At 34.7% G+C, this 22,142-nt stretch overlaps 1 protein-coding gene across 1 annotated transcript; it reads right to left on the minus strand.

Moving 5' to 3' along the window:
• Window positions 1-1,299: 1,299 nt before the first annotated feature.
• LOC128992151 (ornithine aminotransferase, mitochondrial) lies at window positions 1,300-22,142 on the minus strand. The gene is made up of 8 exons (XM_054415994.1): window positions 22,052-22,142; window positions 15,368-15,496; window positions 10,628-10,852; window positions 10,004-10,227; window positions 9,207-9,458; window positions 7,213-7,305; window positions 2,366-2,525; window positions 1,300-1,522 (listed from the first exon to the last, which is right to left on the minus strand). Exons 1-8 carry the CDS (start codon window positions 22,089-22,091, stop codon window positions 1,362-1,364), a joined length of 1,284 nt encoding a protein of 427 aa, XP_054271969.1. The 5' UTR covers window positions 22,092-22,142; the 3' UTR covers window positions 1,300-1,361.

Below are 22,142 nucleotides of genomic sequence, written 5' to 3' on the forward strand. Positions count from 1 at the left end.
TAATTGCTGCATCTACTTACTTTTGCCGCACACTTTTTACTTTTGCCGCACACTTTTTACTTTTGCTGTGCACATATTTTTTTGCTTTTTTGTCATGCAAAGTTTTTTTTGCCACACACCGGTATTCCAACCAAACAACACGAAAAAGCGTGCTTTTATTATGCACGTAATCTGTGTATGCTTGAAAATAAGTTGGCAACACTTAAAGATATTATGACTACAATCAGCTGGTGCAGCGTTTCTTATTTCGTTCAATGTTTGGATTTAACCTAACCTAAAAATGTGTTGTACAGTGTTTGAAAGACTAATTATTTGTATGATTAATAGTAACTGTAGGAAAATATAATGTGTAACACGAGTGCAAACTGCCTTTGCTGCACTCGAGAAACTTTCCACACTAGCCTTGGCTCGTGCGTAAACATTTCTTTCATGTGCACCAAAGTGCCACTTAGTTACACAAATAACTATGGAAATTATTTTTACTTTGACTTACTATAATTTATGCTAAATAATTTTATTATTTTTATTCAACATAAAAATCTTTCAGTCAGAAAGGGCAGAAAATGGAAATCAAAATTGATGTACAGTAGACTCCCTCTTATCCGGACACCTTTTAACCGGACTACACTCGGCAGAAATGACATCTCTTTAACCGGACAATTTTTATCAGCACATTGGTTTAACCGAACTAGATCGGCAGGAAGTGGGCAGTACTGAAACGACCAGTGATCAATCCTGTTCTCGTGGGAAAGATTTGAGACCAGTGATCATGTGTCTAAATACAATGCTCTCCTAAATTTAAGTTGAATATCACAGTAAACGGTCCGTTTTAACGAGTTTTTGGGGACGTCGGTTTAATTGGAAAAACCGTTATCCGGACTGGCCTCGGTCCCGAGGAGTCCGGATAAGAGGGAGTCTACTATATACATCACAAATATTAGTTCAAAACAAGTTTAAAAAAAAATAATTGAATTGTTGTTATCATTAACAATAAATAATCTTTGCCAATGTATAAAAACAAACAATGAAATACACAATTAATAACCTTAGAAAATAAGTATAGCCTGACAACAACAAATAAATGTCAAATAGACAATATCAGATGTCATCTACGACAAAACACCTAAAATAGTGTCTGCTAACAGACGAAAGGCAACGAATCGCAACAAAACTTATAGCCGGAAGTTTCTCAAAAGTTCACTTTCACTTTCTCAAAAGTTTGTGATCATTATTAGCTTTAAATAAATTTTAGTAAAAGATAAGATAATAGACAAAATATACGATTAGAGTTTTGTATAATAGTGTATTTTATTATTAATACATGTTTAATACTTAACATAAACCCGATCATCCGTGAGTTACTATAGTGATAAGATAGTGTCCTTTATAATCTGAAGGCACTGCTGCATTTCTTTGTCCTTTATAACAAGCGGAGGGGCAAATCGTATGATGTCACCATGAGTGGGTTTGGCCAGAAGTCCATTCTCCTTCAGTCTTACACATACGTCCCATGCGTCATACTCTGAACAAAAAAAAAAAATCAAAATACCAGTAACTTCTTAATCAGCATTATAAATGTGTTATGAATTATTTGAAAAGTAAATCAAAATATAACTAACACTTGAAGTGTTTTGGTGTTTTAGATGTATTTAATTTACTTTCGAGAAAAAGACCTTGACAAACACTGCATGGTCTCTATCACCATGCAAAATTTGAAAACGATCGATTCAGCCGTCTAGGAGGAGTTTGCGTATTACGAAATGCATAAGAGTCGACGTATAAGAGTGTTGTTTAATATTTGTTTCTTGTTATTTCAGTCATTTAAAAACCTCATTTAACCAAATAAAGCAATCTAATTTTAAAAACAATAACTTGTCTCCTAGTTATATAACCAAACAGTAAAGCACAAATCATGAAATCAAGCCTAAAACAATAGAAACAACAATAAAGCTTGTATTAGATGAACAATAACAACTTTGACAACTGTAAGTCCTACTTTCCTTTTCAGTTTATAAAATGTACAGGAATTAAGGTGTAAAGAGGAAGAACAAATTTGATGATTTGTCCAGTTAACTCACTGTTACCAAAAGGATATGTAAGCAATAATATCACAATCACATAAGATGGTATAAATATCAATGTTCTTTGTTATTTGATTAGAAAGTTTTCCAAAATATACCCTTTAGGTGCGTTTACGAGGTTTGAAAATAATTTCCCCAAATTCTAAGGGGTGAAAATAGGGGGGTTTAAGTTTTTACGAACAATCAACCTGGTTTGGCCGCTATACATTGTGTACGGGGCTTTGCCTTACCCTTTGTATTAAACTGGACTTGGAGCTTAACATAATTGATGATAATTATCTTACTTTTATCAATGACAATAGCATTGAGCAGTCCCTTGCCTCGTACTACTGACACTCTATCTGTAGGAAGTGTGGCCAGCTCAGTCCGCAACAGCTGTCCGAGCCTCTCAGAATTGTCTGCTAGACTCTCGTCTTGCAGCACTTGTAGAGCTGTTATAGCCACCTAGACAAACCCTAGATAGGTAACAACCCTTGCGAAGCATTTGACAAACACCTTGTCTAATCTATTCTATATATAATTCAGTTTTAAAAATCTTTGTACAACTAAATCTAGAGTTCTACTGGACCGATTTTATTAATTAATGGGTCGTTGGAAGGCTTAGGTCGTGTAGATTTGCAAATAATTATGAAAGTTTGCTTTTGTTATGATTTATGGTGAACAATTTAAAAAAAAACATGTTTTCCATAAGAAATACATTGAAAACGGTGTTTTTCACACTTTTTATTTGGGTTCGACTTTTTGCGGTCTTTTTTTAGTGTTTCCAAAAAGTGTATGGTATCAATTTGTAGGAAATTTTATTCTCTTTCAGAATATCACCTTCCACTTTAGTCGATTTCCTCACCATTTAAAAGTTATTTGCAAAAAAGCTAAGCAACCTCCGAATTTATAGTAATGAGAAAATACCGAGTTAGGGATATTTTTGTTAAACTTTGTACAACTAAATCTAGACTTCTACTGGACCGATTTTGTTAATTAATGGGTCATTGGAAAGCCCAAGTCATGTAGATTTGCAAATAATTATGAAATTGTGATTTTATTAAATCTTTGTGGTAAAAAAGTAAAAATAACAAAAATACATTAAAAACTGCTTTTTTCAAGTTTCTGTTTTCAAGTTTCTATTTGTAGCCAGCTTTTGGCTGCCTTTATTAATCATTTTCAAGAAATGCATAGTAGTTATTTGTAGTAAATTTTATTCTCTTTCAGAATATCCCATCCACGTTGGTCGATTTACCCACTATTTAAAGGTTATTGGCAATAATCTAAGTGATCTCCAAATTTATAGTAATGAGAAAATACTGAATTAGATATATTTTTGTTAAACTTTGTACAACTAAATCTAGACTTCTACCCGGCCGATTTTGTTACTTAATGGGTCGTTGGAAAGCCTAATTTGTGTAGATTTGCAAATAATTATGAAAGTTTGATTTTATTACATATTTGAGTTAAAACAATAAAAATAAACAATATTACATTTAAAACACCTTTTTTCCAATATTATATTTCCAAGTTTATATTTGTAGCCAACTATAGGCTGGGTTTATTGAGTATTTTCAAAAAATGCACATTAGTAATTTGTAAGAAATTTTATTCTCTTTTAGAATATTATCTTCCACTTTGGTCGATTTCCTCACCGTTTCAAAGTTATTTGCAAAAACGTTAAGCAACCTCCCAATTTATAGTGGTGAGAAAATACTGAATTAGAGATGTTGTTGTTAAACTTTGTACAATTAAATCTACAGTTCTACTGAACCGATTTTATTAATTAATAGGTCATTGGAAAGCCTAATTTGTGTAGATTCGCAAATAACCATAAAAGTTTGATTTTTTAAAGATTTACTAGGTGAAACCCGTCATAGTCAACAGTTACTGTTGAGGTTGCAATCAATATCGTTTGACTATAAATCAATGATAAATAACTACTGTACATTTTTTGAGCAATTTGTGTTGTACGTCATTTAGCTGTTTGCTTTAGGTACGTCCGATCTTAATAATCAATAAATCAAATGGAAGCTGGTATTTCACAGAAGGTTCTTAGGTCAAAACAAATAGAATAACGTAATTAGAATTAAGTAAATATATCTAAAACTAAATTCCATATCCAAGATATAATCAAATTTATATTCTCTGATTGAGCGATGATACAGTATCTTAAACTTAACTGTTTAAGACTATCAATATCTCAAGTGAAAGCCTATGAAGTATTTTAAGACCAAGACATATAAAATAACTTAAATAAAAATAGAGTTACGTATCATTGATTGCAGATAAGTACTAAAACGATTGTAATTATTGTTGAATCGTGATTCAGCAGTGTGTTTTAGGTAGTCCGATCTTAATAATCAATACAGTAGCACAAATGAAAGCTGGTATTTCACTAAAGGTTTTTAGACCAAAACATATAGGGTAAAGTAATTAGAACTGCTGGAATACAACTTTAATGAAGTAAAAAAAAAATCTAATTTAAATTCTTTCATAATATACGAGTGAAAATTTAAAAACGTACGTTTTCATGTCCCTGGCCTTTTACTTCGTAGCTACTGGATTTGTAGTTTATTATTATGTGTTTTAATATTTTTTGGGATGGGGGCAACATGTTACACACATTTATTTGGTTTTAAATAGGTTCTAGGTATTTTTTCGTATTTTTAAAGTCTCGAAATTCACGACCATGACGTGTCCCTAGGGTACATTTTCCAACTTTCACGCTGTTTTTAGACTAATTATTCATGCCGAAATATATAAAGCAATATTTTTATGTCATCAATGGTTATTAAACTTACAAAAAAGGAGCATATTATAATTTTATTGTCATTGCAAACTGACTACCATGACATAATAAGTCTGTCCCTCGATTTGGCGTCACGACCATTTGGGAAAATTTTTCAACTTTGGAGCACGACAGTGGCAAGCCTGGCGTTGATGGAGTCAGTTGGTTTTAGAGACTAGTTCGGGGTGTACGTCAGGATTGTAGTGCCGGTCGTTTCGAGTTGAAAGGAGGAATTACAAGATTAATACAGGAAAGGTTGTGTTTTTTGTAATTTTGGTGTGTCCATGACCGTACATAGTCATTCGATGAAGTAGACATGGTGTTAATTTTTGTTTATAAGATATTTCAATTGCTAGATTAACCTAGAAGTCCACTTTGTATCCTCGAACATGAGGTGCAGAGCTACCGCCAGAACAGAGCCAAATAACACGTAATTTCACGACCATCGCGGGTTTTTTCACGACCTATCCAGCCTTATGGATTATAGTGTGTTTGGTCGTGACAATAACTTTAATATAATTGTAATTTGAACAGTTTAGTTCAATTGAAACACATATTTTTATTATAACTAACAGTATAATTAAAGGATTGTTTAGAAAGATTTAGATTTTTTTATAAAATTCACGACCGTACCGCTTGTCCCTGACCATCACGTTTATGATTTCTGTCATAAAAATTTCAAAAATTAAAATATCGTCATATTTCAATGTTTTATACACAAAAGAAGCCCGCCTCTATGCAAACATAACGATTTTTCGGGTCTCAGGTAAGTTTTTTCGGAGTTATACAAACTTAAAAAGATATTATTGGCTTTTTTTCAATTTTTTTGAGTTTTTTATTTTTTTCTAGAAAGACCAAATATAGGTACTAAAAGCTCAGTGACCTTTTTAATGTATAATGGTCATAAAAGTAAATTAGTTTATAGCAAAACATAGTTATAAAAATAATATTAACTATTTTAAATATTTCATTTAAACGTCTGTTATGGTCGTGACAGGATTTTGTGTTTTTCCACTAAAGATGCTCTTTTAAAAAAAAAACTACCAAAGATATTGCGTTACCATGGACATTTTATGAAACTTCAAATGTTAATGAAATCAAAAAAATAATAAAAGTTTTGAAAAAAGGGGAAAAAAATTTGCAAAGTGTGTTTCCTGAAAACGTACGTTTTTAAATTTTCACTCATACATCAAAATGAATGCCGATGCTTAATGGCAAATCTGTGGTACGTCTTTAGTTTAAGGCTAAAATTATGAAAATCGGTTGGGTAAAAGAGCTAACCCAACTCGGAAAAGAAAAACCAATAATTTTTATAGATAGCAATAATTGGTTTACCAGTATGCAATCCAACTATCAAATCTAATGTTATGTGCTTAATCTGTACCATTAATATTATAGTGAGTAAAGTGGTGTATGGATTTCATAACCATTATTTTACTAGAGACCGTTGTATTTAACCACAACGGGCACTGTTGCTAGTAGGTTAATAATACCTCTTCCTACAACATGAATGTTATTCACTGTACCCACCTAGAAAAATCATAGATGTGATGATAACCCCTCCAAAACAATTTACAAACAGACTGAAAATTAATTGATATGTTTGTACGACGACGGAGGTGAGTTGTACAGTCTACACCCGGCGAATGAAAGTCGTCTCGTAGGGTTGGCAGCAATGACAGTGTTGGCAGTAATGCAGGGTTGCCAATGAGATGGTGTGATTGCATTTTGTACAACAATTACCATATCAATCCCGGGAATACAAAAATGCTTTGACTTTGTGATAAAAAAATTCCCATGTCAGTCCCGAGAATACAATACCTACGAAACTGTAAGGTTGTAGGACTGTATTATTAAGGTTGTATTGTATTATACCATGTATTTAAACAAAAATGAAATTCTCTCCCAGTAAATTTTCCCAATTACACCTTCTTATTTGTACTCTTCAATCCATTAGGCCTACAATGAATAATGATCATCTATTTACAATGATAGGCGATTTCGATAGTGTGGATGACAGAGAGAGCGTAGGGTAGGTTGGCAGTGCTACATTCCTCCCGACAGAAAACACAGTTGCATACAAGAGTTCCATTTGAACCTATGTAAAAAACGCTCCGACAAAACACCGAAACTCAGCGGAGTCTAAGACCTCCCCCGACATCGGACGGAACGCTGAAATGGGACGGAGATTCCGTCGTGCATGAAAGGGTCCCATTTGATCCCATGTTAAAACACTCACCGACGGAACGCCCAATAGATTCCGCCCGATGGAAAACGTCGTGCATAAAAGAGGCATTACTTGATACAACATGCAACAATTCACTGTACACTAACCCTTACCATAAAACGAGTATTATTTACCTTGCACCCAAGAGGGTTTCCACCATAGGTCGAACCATGTTCCCCAGGCTGTATACAAAGCATTACATCATCATTTGCTAGCACTGCTGACACCTGTAAAATCACATAAATACTACTTTTATGAGTAGGTACAGTAATAACAAGGTATGCGGCCTCATGTCTGCCAATTGAGCGGAGTGAGCTTCAATGTAAACAAATAACCTTACTTACAAATACATTTTTTAATAAAAAAATATTACAGATTTCAACATAAAAACATGATTAAATGTTATTGATCAATAAATCTCATGATTTTAACCCATTGTTATAAGCAATTTCCTTAAGTCTTGCCATCTCTTTTTTCTTAACTTACCATTTGCTTCTCTTATTTATGCTTTTGACTCTCTCTATAGAAAATGGCTCAATAAGCAAGCTCTCGATTATTTGGTCAGAACATCAGAATGTGGTTCAGAACATGAGTCATGAAATGAAACCCACAGGCGCCGCGCTGTAGTACGCTGCCGAATGCCGACTGCCGAGCGTCAGCTCACTACAAATGGCATTAAGTCCTTGAGTTGTAGTGCTGTACAAATATACACATTTTTCATATGCTGTTGGTACAAACAGAATAAATGCCTTTATTGTGGTGCTGAACTCTGAGCGAAAATAAACAAAATTACGTTGTTCACTAAAAAAAAAAAAAAATTCCGTTGGCGCCATGGCGCCAATTTTTTGTGGCGCCATATGCGGCCGCTCAGTTCGCGTATGGGTTAAACCGGCCCTGTTTACCACGGATAAAACTTCTCTGACCAAAAAAGATAATGTTATTAGTTGACTAAGTTTTTCATGTCTCGTTTCCAGTTTTTATAAAAAAAAAAACTTTTAATATTATTGAACCAAATATTAGTTTTAAAAATATACTCTTTGTATGACGGGATTATTTTCAAGCTGTCTTCCTATTTTCAAAATGTTATCTTAATATGATAAGGTTGTCAAAATCAATAGTAAATTTATAACGTCTACTCTACTATTTTTTGCCGATTCCGAGGCATTGCATCCTTCTTGCATCACTTCTACAACAAACCAAAGATTACCAAAACATTTTGTATCGCTTAATTAATGTTCATGCCCGTTCTACAATACTGAATTAAGTTATTATTCTGTGTTCGCTGGTTAAAGTAGCTGATTAAAATTGTTTTTTAACTCCTATTTGCATGGATCAATATTATTTGTTATGTTCATATAAATAATTTAGTCGACATCAGCACACTCTAACATTTCTAACATGAATCATTCTCAGAATCCAGACAGTAAATAACTTATTTTCCGCCAATGGTAAAACATTTAGGTAAACATTCATATTATATAGGCGTATACCATTTCTCAGTAATACAACCTAAGAGTATTAATAATCCGGATAATACAGTTATAGTACAGCCAGATAGCTTCCTACGGCATAGGTTGCCGGATTCATTGATGCCAAAATCAATGATCAATGGCATTAATTGGACTGTTCTCTTTTGTACTGTATTTTGTAATTTGCTAGCGTACTGTAGATGGTTTGTCATAACCTAATGTCATTAGTCTTTCTTTATTTACATTTACATTGTTTTGTTAATTGGTAACCATCCATAGCAACCCTTAAGGCCAATGTTAAAAATTTTAGATTAGTTTTAATTTGTACAGACATTAACAAATTGAAATTTGTTTGTGTACAAACATGCTCACTGTTTGTCTAAATAACCCTGGAAAGTTTGGCTATAATATGTTCATCCGTTATTGAGTTATCTGATTACATAGTTTTCATAAGTTCCGATCTCAAAGAGCTTCACTCCCTCCGCTCAATAATATGGTTAACAGATTTACAAAGAAAAAAGTAAATTGTTAAACACAATTTTTGTTGTTGTTACTTGCATTTAAAGTAAGATTTTTGAACGTGTGCTATTTGTTATTACATGTTCCTATTTTTTTTTCTACTGAGCTAATACAACTTGTTCCAGTGTCTAAATACTCACAGGGTATACTCCTCCGGAGAGAGCCTTGCCAAGGATGAGGATATCAGGTTTGACATTCTCATGGTCGACACACAGCATGCGGCCAGTCCTGCACAGACCTGTCTGTACCTCGTCAGCTATCCACAGCACGTTATATCTGCTACACAGCTCCCTCACTCCCCTCAGATACCCGTCACTAGGCACATTGACACCAGCCTCACCTTGGATAGGCTCTACCATGAATGCAGCCACATTACTGTCCTTCAGCTCTCTCTGCCAAATCAATGTCAGTATATGTAAAATAATAACAACAATTCATTATTTAACAACTAAATGAAATTAAATAAAACATATACACCAATTTGTTATATAGTTTCTAATATAAATAAAGTGAACTGTAAATAGTTATGTATGCAGGCCTTAACACAGGCATGAGCAGGAACAAATTTTCAAAGTAATATTATAATAGTAGAGTGAGTATAATAGTAGCTTATAAAACAATCTGTTTTCTATTGATTAATAAAACAATTTTTAAGGAGATTTATATCTTGTAGGTCAATTCAGATTAATTTACAGAAGATTCAAATGCATTCAGTTCATGTCGTTGGATGATGTCATTATTTGTGGTATCTGAGTGCAGATTATTATTTTTATTAACTAAACGCTACGCCGCTCTACATATGGGTTCATTCACCATTAGTATTGTACATTACAATGTCTGCAGTTCTAGTGCACTCATCACAGTGTGTTCCAATATCAAGTTATAAAAAACATTTGACCAAAAATAAATGTATGTTACACTCTTGATAAATCATTACCTCCAGAGCAGCCAAGTCATTGTAAGGTATGATTGAGAACCCAGGCATGAAAGGGCCAAATCCCTCGTAGCATGTTGGATCGGTGGAGCTTGAAACAGCTGAAAGAGTTCTACCCCAGAAGTTTCCTTCAGCAAATAATATCCTGGCTTTGTGATCAGGAATTTTCTTCTTCTTGTAACCCCATTTCCTTGCAAGTTTACACGCTGTCTCACCTCCCTCCACTCCTAAATCAAGACAAAAGAAAAGATTATAAAGTCTGTGACTGGTGATGAATTTCCTTTTCTCCTAATACAAACAAAAAAACTTTGTGAAAGTAAAACCAAAAGGGAGCACAATAAAAATTGTGTTTGGTGTAAAATGTTTAAGAGGATAAAATTGTATATTTTCTTAAACATATAAATCCAACTGATTTGATCTCATTTCAGGTTTAATTTAACATTTAAGAAAAAGAAAATGTGTTACAAGAAATCGTAAGTTAGAAAATGCAATTTTAGTGTATTATTTACTCTTTAATAGATACTTAGAAGAAGTTAAACAATAAAAATTACACTGAAATGTTATAAATAACTCATATTATTATTAGCATACAATTTAGGATGAGTAAGATAATATCCACGTTCTCACCAGTGTTCATCGGCAGAACTTTGTCGTAGCCAAAGAGCTTGGTGACGTACTCCTCATACTCGCCCAGCACGTCGGAGTAAAAGGCTCGTGAGGTGAGAGTGAGGACCTCAGCTTGGTCCTTCAATGTGGCAATGATCCTTGGGTGACAATGGCCCTGGTTGACAGCTGAGTAGGCACTTAAGAAGTCAAAATACTTCTTTCCCTCGACATCCCAAACATATATTCCTGCAATTGGAGGAGTCGGAACTAACCTTTGTACGATACTATACTAAGTAGGAACTGATGACTCTAATATTGTTACGGTACCTATCCTCCCACACTTAAACAAACAGAATATAATGAACTTGAAAATTTACAGAACCACCAGTTTAGTCGGAAAATAGTATGTATAAAAATCAAAACTTGAGTCTTCCAGTAATAGTGTATAACTCGCAAATAATTGATCAAAAACGGTAAAAAAATTAAATTGTAATGAGTACATTAATAGTTCTGTGCTGTAGTTTGAGCTTTGTGATTTTTGTACAAAAAAATTACTGTGTTTACTTTACACTCGCTTAAAAATATCTTGGAGCAATAAGTAATCAAGTACCTGGGGACCGAGCTTTGCTCGGGGAAAATCATTCCCCCACTCTGCAATGCCAGCCTTTACTACTTCCTTCACCGTTTCCTACGTCATGGACCTGTTTCCTTCCCTTCTCATAGCATTTAAGTATTACAGATACATTAATCTAACTGCCACAAACGGTTCCCACACTCAGCGATGCTAAACTTTACTACTTCATACGTTGTGTACCAGTTTTCATCTCTTTCCATAGCATTTTAGTATTTTAAATACATTAATCTAATTGCCACAAACATTTCCCACACTCCGCACTGCTAGCATTACTACTTATTTCACCATTTCCTATGTCTTGGACATGTTTCCATCCCTTCTCATAGCATTTCAGTATCTCAATTCCAGAAACATAAATCTAACTGTTACAATTAATTGGTTTCCAGTTCCCAGGCTCCACACTGCTCGCCTTTACTACTTCCTTCGCCTCTTCCTACGCCGCGGACCTGTTTCCCTCCCTTCCCATTGCATTTTAAGATTGCAGATACCTTAATCTAATCCTCATAAACAGTTCCCACACCCCGGACTGCTCGCCTTGACTACTTCCTTCACCACTTCCTACGTCTCGGACCTGTATTCCTCCCTTCCCATAGCATTTTAGGATTGTAGATACCTTAATCTAATCGTCATTAACAGTTCCCACACTCCGGACTGCTCGCCTTTACTACTTCTTCACCACTTCCTACGTCAGGGACCGGTTTCCCTCCCTTCCCATAGCATTTTAGGATTGTAGATACCTTAATCTAATCGTCATAAACAGTTCCCACACTCCGGATCGCTCACCTTTACTACTTCCTTCACCACTTCCTACGTCGCGGAACTGTTTTCCTCCCTTCCCATAACATTTTAGGATTGCAGATACCTTAATCTAATCGTCATAAACAGTTCCCGCACTCAGGATAGCTCGCATTGACTACTTCCTTCACCACTTCCTACGTCGCGAACCTGTTTCCTTACCATCTCATAGCATTTTAGGATTGCAGATACCTTACCATCCTTATGGAACAGCTGAAGCCACTTTTATTGTTAGTTCTGTCTGGTTTTCTATAGTTGTCGTGTTTTGTTTACAATTTGTTTATATTATTTTAGGGTTAGTTTCTCATTATTTGTGTCTCACTGTTTGGTTATATAGCCAACTATAGTAATATAGTACGGTAATATAGTGAAAGAGTTATCGTTTATGTTTAAATAGTATTATTTGGTTAAACGAGGTTGTAAATTACTGAAATAACAAGGAACAAATTGTAAACAAAGCACGACATCTACAGAAAACCGGACAGAACTAACAAATAAAATTGGCTTCAGCTGTTCCATAAGGATGGGAAATCTACCATAATCTAATCGCCATAACAGATCCCACACTCCGCACTGCTAATTGTTAGCCTTTAATACAATGTATCGAGTAAGCTTCAGTATAATCATTGCTCAATAGTAACAAGTGATGTTTTTGCTTTTGTACTGTATTTTGTAATTTCTAGTAGACTGCGGGTAGATGCCTTTATGAACACATGTGTTACAACTAACAAGTCTTTTGTTTAGTTTTTCCTTGTTATTTAATTCAACCAACATGGTTACTTAGCAGCCCATAAGACTAATGTTAAAAAAATGTGACTTTCAGTTTCATTTTTCTACGTAATTAGATTTTTGTTGGCAGTTGTAACTGTAGTAAACTCGTTTTTAGGCCAAAAATAATCTATTTACAACATTTGAAGAAAATCGTCGGAGCCGTTTTCGAGATCTTGGTACAAGCAAGCAAGCAAGCAAGCATACATACATACATACAAGCAAACATTGCTTGTATTAGAGTATAGGATTAAGACAACATTTTAAAATATAACCTTCCCCCCTCCAACTGCAGTAACCTGCAGACTAAGCAAATTACATTTGCCTGAATAGGTATTCTATTCTTTAAAATATGTTCTTAAAAAATATCAAATTTCTATTTAAATAAAATTAGGCTTAATGAGTACTTAGGTTTGCGACTGTCACGTGTCGGCAGTTGACCCCTACCCCTGTGCTATCCTCACCTTGTCTTTTTCTTGTCTGCTTATTGGTAATATGGATAGCAGTATAAATAATGTTAGATTCTAATGACAATTTCTTGTTCAGAATGTTTTGTGATTGACTTTTTGATGCTTTATAAATTCTGAACTCTTTAACAGTGTCCATGTAACGTCCTTTGCTGCAAAAATGTACTATTTCTAAGTTATAATGTATGTTGATGTAATTGAGGAGATAAGATGGTTTGCGTAGGCTGATTTTGAGTTTTTCTTTGGTATGTGTTCTTTAAACCTGGTGGAAAACGATCTTGCTGTCTGACCTATATTAAAATTAGGACAATCATCACATATCAATTTGTAAATTCCAGTTTTATTCATTTTATCAGAATCGAGTTTTATTCTCTCATTGATCAGGTTTAAAAGTTTGATCTTTGTTTTAAATGCTACCATGACATCTCTTTTTGCAAGTTCGTTTGTTAAGGTGTGATTTAATACAACACCATAATCTGCACTGATGTATCTTTTGTTGCCTTGCGGTTGGTTTTTGGTTTTATTTTGTTGTTTATTAATCAGTTTATCGATTAGGAAACTGTTGTAACCATTGGCGACTGCGATGTGTTTTAAGACATTTACTTCATCGATGTAATCAGTTGGGCTCAATGGGATGGAGAGTATGCGGTGTACAAAACTATTACAGTATAAGCAGCGATTTTATGGTTATGCAGGTCGTGTGATTGTGAATAAATAGTCTGGTCTGAGGTCATTGGTTTTCTATAGATTTTGAACTGTAATTGGCTAGGTATTGTTTCTGGTTATTGTGACATCCAGGAAGTTGATGGACTTTGTATTTTCTATTTCGAGGGTGAATTGTAGGTTCTTATGTATTCTATTTAGGTATGCGTGGAGTAAATTTAGTTGCATGCCGTTGCCGTTAAATAGTACAAGAGTATCCTCAACGTACCTATTGTAGTGGATTATTGTGTGTTTGTGTCGGTTTGAATCAGACCAAAGATGTTTGTTTTCTACGAAAACAAGAGATGATAATAATAATATAAGAATAATTCGGATAGAATGCTCGAAAGAGGTGATCCCATGGTTAGTCCTTCATTTTCGATTTAAATCTTGTTTTCAAACATGAAATAATTTTGTTTTAGAACAGTTTGAGTTTTAAGCTCATGCTTAGCTTTTGTTGAAAGTGAGGAATTTTTGTTCGAGTTGTTCTTAAGCAAGGCAATTGTTTCATTTACAGGAACGTTTGTGAATAAATTCACGACATCAAATGAAGCTAAAATATAGGAGTCTTTGAGCTTTGCGCCTGATAGTTTGTTCACTAGGTAAACTGTGTTTCTTACGCTGTGATTGTTTTCTAGATAGAGCTATAGATAGAGGATGATAGTTGTGTTATATACAATTATTATCAATTATCAATTATCAATTATTAAGATGGGGACGCCACTTAGGTGCGTATTTTAACCCAAATATGAGTGAAGGATGAGTGTAGAATGGTGTGAGATGATCTGTGTAGCTTTGTTACTTTGTTACAGTACTAAACCCACCCTGTCCCCTAGATAGAGCTACAGGTAGAGGATGATAGTTGTGTTATATACAGTACTAAACTCACCCTGTCCCCTAGATAGAGCTACAGGTAGAGGATGATAGTTGTGTTATATACAGTACTAAACTCACCCTGTCCCCTAGATAGAGCTACAGGTAGAGGATGATAGTTATGTTATATACAGTACTAAACTCACCCTGTCCCCTAGATAGAGCTACAGGTAGAGGATGATAGTTATGTTATATACAGTACTAAACTCACCCTGTCCCCTAGATAGAGCTACAGGTAGAGGATGATAGTTATACAGTACTAAACTCACCCTGTCCCCTAGATAGAGCTACAGGTAGAGGATGATAGTTGTGTTATATACAGTACTAAACTCACCCTGTCCCCTAGATAGAGCTACAGGTAGAGGATGATAGTTATGTTATATACAGTACTAAACTCACCCTGTCCCCTAGATAGAGCTACAGGTAGAGGATGATAGTTATGTTATATACAGTACTAAACTCACCCTGTCCCCTAGATAGAGCTACAGGTAGAGGATGATAGTTATACAGTACTAAACTCACCCTGTCCCCTAGATAGAGCTACAGGTAGAGGATGATAGTTGTGAGCTCCGTACTTGTCTTCTCTTGTGAAGATTTGCTCAGATGTGGAGGTAGCTTTGCTGCTAAAAGCAGACTTTTGGATGAATGCATCTATATCAAACAGAACAATATCTACATTAAATTGATTTGGTAATTCTATTATTTCCAAGAGAAACGTTTTAGAAGAACTTCAGTTATACAGTGGAACCTCGATAAGAAGACCCTCGATAACAAGTCACCCTTGATAACAAGTGTAATTTTTAAACCCCCTAGAATTTATTTTACCCCTAATCACATGTTATTGCAAACCTCGATAAGAAGACAACCTTTTATTTTATAATCCCCATGAGAGTCTTGTTATCAAGGTTCTTCTGTATTATGCATATTTCAGATTAATTACAAAATAATGTCACCTCTAAACATGGCTTCTAAAAAAACTGGTCAGTGGTAATTGTTTATTTGGGTGATATGGAAAAATACTAAAGTATATTATGACCCTAATCTCCTTTTGTATAAAAGTAGGTAATTGTCCCTAAATCAAATCAATCAATCAATCAATCTTTATTTGCCATAAGGATACATTTACATATCATTGACAAAGTCTATTTGCAGTTTTCAAACCAAGTCTTAAAATAAACATACTATTGAATATTACAATTAACATTCAACTCCATTCACATTCTTAACTGAAATTAAAACCAAACTAAAGGACAATTTCTCCCAGTTTAAAATAATCATCCAGACTATAAAAAGGGTTCTGAAGTAGATAATTATAAAACATAGCCTTAAATTTGTTAATTGAATGAAAATTTAGATTATTTTTTACTGAATTATATACTTTAATTGATAAAATTATGTGGCAATTACTAGTTTTACTAAGACGATGGGATTCTAACAGCACAGTATTTTTAAAACGAGTGTTGTGACTGTGATTATTAAATTGAAGATATTCAGGGTTTTTTAATATATAAACAATCAGATCATAAATGAACAAATTTACTGCAGTTTGAATTTGTAGATCTATAAAAAGAGGTTTGCAATGATCAGGGTGCGTCCCAGTCATAGCTCTTAAAGCCCTTTTTTGGAGAATCAAAATTTCTTTTATTCTACCACTACCACCCCAAAGCACCAATCCGTATCTCATGATTGACTGGAAGTACGCAAAATAGGCCGTCCTTACATATTTCTTAGGAACCTGATTTACAAGACGATCTAAAAGATGCACCACACGAGACAATCCTGAAGATAAATAATCTATGTGAGCATTCCATGTGAGTTGATTATCAATTTGAAGGCCCAAAAATTTTACAGCTGTGCTATTATTTAGATCACTCATAGTGGGGATTTGTTTTAGTGTAAAAATCATGTTTTGGGTTTTTTCTTCATTAAGCAAAAAACCATTCGCATTAAACCAATTTGATGCTTTTAGCTTTGTTTCATGGACAAGATTTTTTAGTTCTGTTAGGTTGGGGTTTACATGAAAAAATGTTGTATCGTCAGCATAAAGAATAGTTTGACTCTTTACTGCCAATGGAAGGTCATTAAAATAAATTAAAAATAAAAGTGGACCAAGGACTGAGCCTTGGGGAATGCCCCATTTTACATTCTTTTCTTGTGACGTATTGCCATTAATACTTACTATTTGTTTACGATTGTTTAGGTAAGATGAAAAGAATTGTAGAGATGGCCCTCGAAACCCATAATTTTGTAATTTGTTTATAAGAATTTTAAAATCAACGCAATCAAACGCCTTGCTCAGGTCACAAAAAGTGCCCTGAGCAAACAACCTATTTTCAAATGCCCCATGAATCTGACGAATTAGATTATCAAGAGCATCAATAGTGGACATTCCCTTTCTAAATCCAAATTGGGATACATTAAACAAGTTGTTCTCCTCAAAATACTCATTAACCTGTTCAAAGACCAAGATTTCAATTAATTTACCAATTACCGGAATTACTGAGATAGGACGATAACTTTGGGGTTTATCTCTTGGACCCTTCTTATAGACTGGACAAACACGTGAGACCTTCAACAAGTCTGGGAATACTCCAGCTTCTAACAATGAGTTTATACAATTAGCAAGAGGTACATGTAAACTATAAATAATATTTTTAAGTAAATTATTTGACATTCCATAAACATCATCACTTTTTGAGTTTTTCATTTTTAGAACTGCATTAATAACATTTAAAGGCGTTACAATTTTCCAACTAAATGCAACATCGTTTAAATTAATACCACCATCAGTAAGGTCTATTGGTGAGCTCTGCATTTTTGTGTTATCAAGCTGTAGTTTAATATCAGCAATAGAGTTAATAAAGTAGTCGTTAAGGACATCAGACTCAATAGTTAAAGGAAGCCTTTCAGAACACACTTTGTTTTTCTTTATAAGATCCCATGCTGCTTTACATTGGTTATTGCTACTTTCTATGAGGTACAGTGGCGTAACAGTATTTCCCCGGGCCCCCCCGCAAATATGTCTGTGGGCCCCCTACTACCCCTCCCATTCCCCACCACAGCACTATATACCACAACCATCACCACACCACAACTATCACATGACGTAGGTGACGGCAGGCATACGGCCTACACGATCAGACTGGCAGAGGATGGTCTCTAGCAATATCAAGTATTTACCTATTCTTCAACCACACGACCAGAGTCGTCCTTGAAACATATTTTATATTTTGTCACTGTCACAGTGATAATAAACTTGGGAGTTATGTCCGTGATTAATATATATGGGCTACTCCATTACTCCACCATTCACATTCATTACTAAACTCAACCAAGCTTCCAACTATAATTTGAGTCGGGACCACGAAAGTTTGCAGTTGAGGGAGTAGCATATTTACCATTTGACTTCAAATGAGCCAATGAGGGCAGTGCGGTGTTGCCAAATCGAATAATACCAGCTGTTTAAAAAATGTTGTTTAGTATTTTAATTAGTGTCGTCAAAGGGCGATATGGCAACGTCGCACTAGTCTTGTGATTGGCTGCCGCCAACTGCAAACTTTCGTGGTCCCAACTGTAAATGTTAGTGCTTCACTAAATTAGCCCAATTTGGCCAATTTAATGCCATGCCACCTGATTGAGAAACTCTCGCGACATGCACTACTGACGAGTCACTCGCAATCTGCAATCTGCATGGAATGGATCTCCAAAATCAGGTGATCTACGGTCAGCTGAGTACACGTGAGCGGTTAGTGTCGGAGGGGGGAGGGCCGAGGGGCTGGCTCCGAGTGTGTGTCGCCACGGCGCGGCGGCAGGCCCGGCACACAGCTCCTAGCGCTAGCATGAAGCTACACAACCATACTGACAATACACATCGTCGGGTGATCGTAGTGAGCGTTGGCGTTTCGTTAACAATATTGTTAATTAAAAGATAAAACTTTAGTAGATTTGGCAGAATAAAAGTATCTACCAACACATCGTTTTTTTATTTATAATTTGTCAGGAGAGAAAAACATTTGTGAACAAAGGATCGGTTTTACGGACGGTTTTATGAGAAAAGGGTATCTTAACCTCGCGGGCCCCTAAACCTCGCGGGCCCCCCCGCACCGCGGGGTCTGCGGGGGCGGCTGTTACGCCACTGATGAGGTACACATTATACATTAGTTTGGCTTCTTTTATGGATCTTTTATATTGCAATTTCAATCTTTCATATTCAACATTGATAATGAACTTATAATTACTTGAATCATTTAAACCACATTTTAAATTATACAGGTTCAACAGTTTTTGCTTAATATACGCTAAGTCAGCTGTGTACCATTCTTGTTTGAATTTAATTTTACAATTTGGCTTGTTGTCATATTTTCTTTTCACTGGGGTCTTAAAATAGTTCAAATTATTAAGTAATATATTGAAGACAAATTGAAATTTAGTTTCCGACTCCATATAATAAAGTTTTAATAACAAGTCTTGCCAATCATATGAAGCTAAATTATTACATAAATTATTAATACTACGTAAGGCTACTCTAAACTTAGCCTGTGGAACATGTTCTGTCATTGTAGGAACTGTTTGTTTAGTTTTCCTGGGTGGACAAAAATTAATAACTACTCCACTATGATCAGAGTAGGGAAAATCAAAAATACCTTTAAAACAAATTGAGGCCCTTTTTTTACAAACAAAAACGTTGTCAAGACATTTGTCCCCTCTTGTTGGTTTATCATTTAGATAATAAAAATTGTATTGTTTAAAGAGGTTAAGTAATTCTGTTACAGTTTTAGTTTTATTTTGAATGTTGAATTTGTTATTAAAATCCCCACCCATCACTATATTGTAACTAGTCCAATTAGATATGAAATGTAAAAGCTCTTCCATGATCGTTAAAAACTCATTGGAATTTCCATTAGGAGAGTGGTACAAAGATACTATGATTAATTTTAATTCATCAATAAAAACAGCTGATGCTTCAAAAGTCAATTCCTTGCAAAACCTACCAACATCAAAAATTCTGGACTTATACTTATTATGTACAAATATGGTGGTGCCTCCTCTGATATGTGCAGATCTGCAAAAGGCACTAGCACAGTAAAAATTTTCTGGAAAGCTTTGATCAACCCCATTGTTAGAAAGCCAATGTTCAGATAAACATATAATATTAATCTTAGAATTAATTAAAAAACTATCTAAAGTACATATTTTAGAAAAATTTAAACCCTGAATATTTAGGAACAAAATATCTAACCCATCTTGACAAATATTATGATTTTGGAAGGTATTTCTGAGTGGTTTTATGCCACATTTCTCAGAGGTGACATCACCATAATCAACATCATTATTACAGGTTTCTAATACTAGACATGTTTCACTGGCGTTAAGGTTTCCAATAAAAAATGACTATTATCACCTACACTTTAATCACAACCCACTACACCATCAGGAGCCTTTTCAAGCAGTATTGAAGATGGTAGCGGTGGAAATTCCTCCATGGAAGACATGTTAGGTGACAATGGTAGACATGATTGGTCCTGCAGGTCTGCTGGTCTCAGCGGAGTGGTCGGCTTGGTAACAGGACTGGACAGCTGTAGGTTGGTGTTGGAGTAGTTGGTGGTATCCAGTTTGCTCTCCTCAGGCTGCACAGATCCCTCAGTTGGTGACTGAACCCCTGTAGATGGACTGCATTCCTCATGTGGTGACAAGAGTTTTACACCATGGTTGCCAATACAGTTTTTTAGTTTTTCCAAAAACTGATAGTGTGGAAGTCCATTCCACAGTTGTCTTCTAGCCGTCGGTTGGTCATATGACACTACACATATTGTAGCGTTGGTGATTTCATACAGCTTTTTAATATTTGTAGAAAAGCGCTCCATACGTATCTTGTCCCGTACACACCCCATAGCAGAACAAACCAACAGTTTAAATTTTTTCTTCTGGAAATCTTCAATAAGCTGGTTAAATGCTTCATCATAATCTTCAACTGTTGGTTTATTACAGTACTCTTGCTTTGTAACCAGACTGTACACAGTTGCACCATCGGGCACAACCTGGCACATAAGCTTAGAGTTTACATAGTTTTGTAATTGAGGCCTACCAAATTTCTTCCGAAACACAACTGCTACACCAGCAGACATATTTTTGCTGTGATCTAAGTCGCTTGAAATGGTGTGAGCAAATGCTGCAGATGGATCATTTCTATATACATCAATGGCATTCCACATGTTGGTTTCAAAAACATTTATAACATTCGGCTTAATAGAATTCTTAAGATTATTTACAGGATTTCTTATTATCTGTCTTTCTTATTACCTTGTCACATCCACAGCATATATGCATTCAGACCTCTATTAGTCTTGGTTTTATCACTGAAGATGCTGTGAAATTGTTGTTGACAATATCCAAACATATTCAATTCTAGTAAAACTTTTCAAATTTGTGTTCTAATTACTTTTACAGAGATATTAGATGTACCGTATATATAATCTATAGATGTATTTTTGTTTAGATTTCAAGCAGTTCTTTAAAGATTATATAGTTTTCTTCATTGTTGCAATGAGAAGTTAAGGCTTTTAGTTACGATTTAATCATTGAGTTTTGAATAAAACACTATGATGATTTTGCATTCTCATACTTATGAAAGAAAAGTTTACAAACATACCTATCAGCTTCAAATAATTTGGTTCAAGCAAAATTGTTAGACTTGAGAGAATTTTATCTTTAATTTAGAGATAATACTTCTGCAGTAGATTAAGATATATTTATTAGTCAGATATATTTATCCAGCAAACTTTATATAACATTTGCATGAATACCGTCTTTTAAATATTTAGTGAATAGAATAATACCTACAGTTACAAAATGTCAAATCGGTTTAAGCTATTTTTATTTACAGTTTTCGTGTTTTTTACACATTTGACATTTATTACGTTTTCTGTAAGGACTATCTAACGTCTACTTTTTGTCAGATAGGATCAAAATTTATCGAATCGAACCAGCAATTTTAAGACTTGAAAGCAAGCCACTCGGACAACCAGACAATTATTTTGTCTCAAACTACAAAATTTGTTTGTCCAAATTGTGTTGTTTGTACAACATTTGTTATGGAAGGCAACACCTCAGAAACAAAATTATTTTGTATTAATTGAATAAACGCTGTATGTATGTATAAATACTGCCCTGCAAATATTACAAAAAAGATAATATACTCAGACTCACATTTGATGGATCGCCTCAACAGTTTAGAGCCGGCAGTCATGTTGGCTAAACTGTCACATCAAGTGTAGCCTGGCTCTGGCTGACTGACGAG

The sequence above is a fragment of the Macrosteles quadrilineatus genome, unplaced genomic scaffold (assembly GCF_028750875.1).
Source record: "Macrosteles quadrilineatus isolate MER2022 unplaced genomic scaffold, UCM_ALF_1.0 Scaffold_1__1_contigs__length_201487025, whole genome shotgun sequence".
Classification (NCBI taxonomy): Eukaryota; Metazoa; Arthropoda; class Insecta; order Hemiptera; family Cicadellidae; genus Macrosteles; species Macrosteles quadrilineatus.